General features: G+C 40.4%; 1 protein-coding gene across 1 annotated transcript; it reads right to left on the bottom strand.

Annotated features, from left to right (window-relative positions):
- Positions 1-468: 468 nt before the first annotated feature.
- LOC131064182 (probable receptor-like protein kinase At1g11050) lies at positions 469-3,097 on the bottom strand. Its single transcript, XM_057998213.2, has one exon. It carries the CDS (start codon positions 2,602-2,604, stop codon positions 673-675), a length of 1,932 nt encoding a protein of 643 aa, XP_057854196.1. The 5' UTR covers positions 2,605-3,097; the 3' UTR covers positions 469-672.
- Positions 3,098-4,415: the final 1,318 nt, after the last annotated feature.

Here is a 4,415-nt window from a genome sequence, read left to right as displayed (position 1 = left end):
TTTCATTTCTGTAATTATTTCATTGTAATAATAGATCATGACATTGATGATAAAAAATTTCAACGCTGAATTATTTAGGTGAAGAAAATTCTATATAAAACACAATTAGATTTAATTGTACAATATCTTTTCCTTCTCTAATTATTTCATTATGATAAAATCTGATTTGACAATGGAAAATCTTGTACAAATAAATTTAAAAATATATCAGATTTATATTATTTTAGACTTACAGACTGCTTCACATGTCTTGAGAATTACTGATGTACATGCTGCTCTACAATTCCACATAAAACAGAATGTACAACACAGATTTGAAATATTTTTGGCTTTAACTGTGTGTAATACTTAATCATTTCTGTAATTATTTCATTCTGATAACAGATCATGAAATATGATTGGTGAATCATGAAATTATTTTAGTGAAGACAATTTCACATAAAACACAAAACGTACAGACAGATCTGATTGATAAATTTTTAGATTTAATCATCTCTTTCTAGTCATTTTAATATGACAAAAGATCATAAAAATGATCTGATGATAAAAATCTTTTGCAAATAAATTTTTAAAAATATCGAATTCATATCATTATAGACTGCAGAAGTTATGGCTTTAATGTACAGAGAGCTCTACATGTCATGAGAATCATCACCATCACTCATCGAGTCATCACCTTCCAGTCTGGTAAGAATCTGTAGACACACTGGAAACCGCCACCGACATGCTCCCCATCTCCTTTGTAACCAAAAACCGGCTCGAGGCATCCGATCTGTCACTTACACTAAAAAAAGACATCAATTCCGGCAAAGCAGGATAATGATCCGGCCGATCAATTGACTCCAAAACCAGCAAAGCATGGTGAATAGACGGTCTGCAAGCCGCCTTGGCATTGGTACAATGCAGCGCAAGGAAAACAACTCTTTCCATCATCTGCTTACACTCAGCATTCATTCCATCCTCAAGAAGTCTCTGGTCCAAGACTCGTTCCACGTGTCCACAGTGCGCCAGCTCATACGCCCAGTCAGATAGCACAGGGTATTCCACGTCGAGCGGATCCAATGCCCGGCGTCCAGTCATCAGCTCAAGCAAAACAACCCCAAAGCTGTAAACATCGCTTTTATCGGTGAGGTGGCCGTAGAGAGCATACTCAGGTGCCACGTAACCCATCGTCCCGACTGCCCGGGTGACCGTATGAGTCTTACTGCAGCCCTCTTCCTTAATCCTCGCCAGCCCGAAGTCTGCCACGAGGGCATTCAGCTGCCCGTCCAGCAAAACATTCGCCGCTTTCACGTCCCGGTGAATAATCGTCGGCTTTGCGTCGCCGTTCAAATAAGCGAGCCCACGTGCAATTCCCACCGCAATCCGGTGACGCTGGGGCCACGTCAGCAACGGCTTGTCTACACCCAGCCGGAAAAGATAATCCGCTAGGCTGCCGTTGGGCATCAGGTCATAGACCAGAAAATGTTGGTGCCCCTGCCCGTGGGAGCTGACGTGGAGGCAGTAACCCTTAAGGGACAGCAAATTCCGGTGCTTTACACCGCTGATGACGTGGACCTCGTGCTTCAACACTTCGTCGCCTTTCGGCGTCGAATCGTTAATTCTCTTCACGGCGATCTGTGAGCCGTCGGGAAGAGCCCCCCGGAAAACTGTCCCGAAACCGCCTTCGCCGATCACGTTAGATGACGCGAAATTTCCCGTCGCTTTACTGAGATCAGCGTAACGGAAAAACAGGACACCGGTCGCGAGGTCGACGCTCTCCCGCACCAGATTCGAGTCTCTGAAATTCATAGCTAGCCCTTCCAATCTGCCGCCATGAAACTTACGCCTCGATGCATAGATGCCGATGAAGATTAAAATCGCTGCAGCCGGAAGCGAAACCCCAAGGGCTTCTGCAATTTTCCTATTTCTGCTGCCTGCTTTCTTTTCAGTATTTAATGGCGGGAGCGCTATCATCTCCGTCAAATTCTCCGCACTGAGAATACAGTAAGCTGCTCCGGTACCTAAATCTTCATACGAATTGATTACGCCTCCGACATAGACTATGACAAACAGCTCGCAGTTATTTTTATCCGTTCCGTTTTTCTCTATCAACTGGCTGACAGCCCTCACCATGGCCCTCATGCAGGCGTGACAGGCAAATGAAGACCTGTTACCGTCGCAGAAACTTTTGATTTCCGACGTGTTGACGGCATTTTCGAAGGAGAATCTGTTCTGAATTTGATGGCAGTGCCTTGGCCCGTTGACGAAATCCAGCGCCTGCATCTTGCAGCTATGGAATACATTATCCTCTGCACTTACCCCCTGCAACTCCATTTGCCGCTGGATTGCGTTCAAGCAAACCCTAGAAGTTTCAATATCGTGTAGAAGAAATGAATTGGTGTGATGCATCGATGAGAAGAGCAAGATCCTCATCAAATCATTTAGGGCTTCGCAGCAGTGCTTGCCCTCTTTGCATTTTTGAACAATCCATGGATAAGAAGACAGGCAGCTTACATTTAACGGGCAATTTCCCGCCTCTGGCGCCGCCGCTGGAGAGATCTGATACGCCCAAACCTGGTGGAATAAGTATATTAACGAACAAATCAAGACAATCCTACTCATGGCTTCCCTGAAATCTTTCTTCACTTCTCTTACAGCAGAACTTTCCTTTTAAGTACAGCTTAGTCTGCGATGTGTCGGAAATTTCACTGGATTTGTTAAGTAAAGTTTTCTCTGTGCTCTGCCCAGTTCCAAAACTAGTTTTCTAGCAATCACTTCACAGTTCATTCACACATAAAAATGGTAGGCTAAATTTGACTGAATTTTAAGAAAAGCCGATTCACTATCACATCAGCGGATGTTTCCGAGTAGTAACAGTGAAGGTTTCTCGTTACATCAAATTTTAAGATCCGGCCTCTTTCATTTTCTGTGGGTCACAGGGTAGGCAGTCTAGAAAAGGAAAATACCAGAAAAATAAACTGAGATCACATGGCTGATAATTAAAGCACTACACTTTCTTGCTCAAATTCTGATCACAATCCACTAAGTTTTCAACAATCATAATTTGATTTAGTTCTCAACAACCCATAATTTGATTTTGATTTATTTTTAGATTAAACGAATGAATCACAGATTTTGATCGGAATTATTTTTTTTTTAATATGGATCATGACCATATTTCGATCATGGCCGTAAATATGGTCATACGGCTATCAAATTTAAATTACTTTTACGATTGCAAATACCAATTCAAGAAATCCCCGTGTAAAGTATGTTCTGGTTTTGAATAAGAGTACTCGATTGTTGTTCTCTCCCACGGAAATAATGTGGCGCATTAACGCATTTGTTAGGAATTAAAAATATTCTATATCACCGAAAGGAGCATATTTATATTCCCTCAGAAAAGAAGACAATGAAACTTTGGCACGTGTGAGCGAAAAGGGCGAGAGAAAGCGTTTAACACGTGAGACATAGATAGGTAGTGGGTCCCATAGTGTCCAGGCACTCAGAGTAGAGTGTGCAATCCAAACTCCTCCTAATCAATACGCACCTTAAACGTCACACGTCCGAGAATTTGAGCTTCTTTAGTGAACGCAAGGAATAAGCGGGTCTCATGGGAGGACCCTGTGTTCTATTGCACATTACAAAAATAGATACAATTAATTTCCAAATTTAGGAGCTAAAATTTTTAAATTGAATTGCATTGTTCATGGGATCATTAGCTTCCTTCAATTTAGGAACTCAAATTTTTAATACTTTTGTTTTATACATTAGTCATGTTTTTGTGTTTGAGGTGTTTTCCTCAATGAGAATGGCATATGAATGAATGAATTTTTTAATAACGATTATGAGGTCAAACAGTCTATGATCCAACCTATCAGTAGATGCAAATCCCAAAACATTGCACCTACTAAATCTCTTTTCCTTCTGCATCTTGGATCTTCTATTGTGTATCTTGATCAGGGAATTTGCAACTCTTGGTATCTTTTCTTCTTCAAATAGATTACTCAAGGTGCTTACATTTAGCGCCTCAATATGGATGAAACCTAGACTTCAAAGGAATGATGCAAGATAAAGGAATGGATCACCATCTTATATGTGGTTTTACAAGGAAAGAAATTACATAATTCAAAAACAAGTGTTATAAAAGCACATGTTGGCATATGGTATATGTATATACATTGTATTGGTCAAAAAATCCATCTATACAATAGAGGAGATGAGCATTGGTTGTTAGTCTAATGACATATATAAAAATACTTTGGAACTCTTATATATAAAATGTTTTTCACATTCCTCTCATTTGAATACCATTTCACATTCTAATGTGTGTAGCCACACACATCTATCAAATAACAATAATAAGGTATCGGAAGACATGTATGTCAATTAAAAATAACTCACATTTCACTAGATTATTGCTATTGGTCTAG

The sequence above is a fragment of the Cryptomeria japonica genome, chromosome 6 (genome assembly GCF_030272615.1).
Source record: "Cryptomeria japonica chromosome 6, Sugi_1.0, whole genome shotgun sequence".
NCBI classification, from domain to species: Eukaryota; Viridiplantae; Streptophyta; class Pinopsida; order Cupressales; family Cupressaceae; genus Cryptomeria; species Cryptomeria japonica.
This window is presented reverse-complemented; position numbering and strand designations above follow the sequence as displayed.

Bases quoted from the DNA above. Each gene is read 5' to 3' on its own strand.
- LOC131064182 (XM_057998213.2), bottom strand. From the start codon at position 2,604: ATGAGTAGGATTGTCTTGATTTGTTCGTTAATATACTTATTCCACCAG.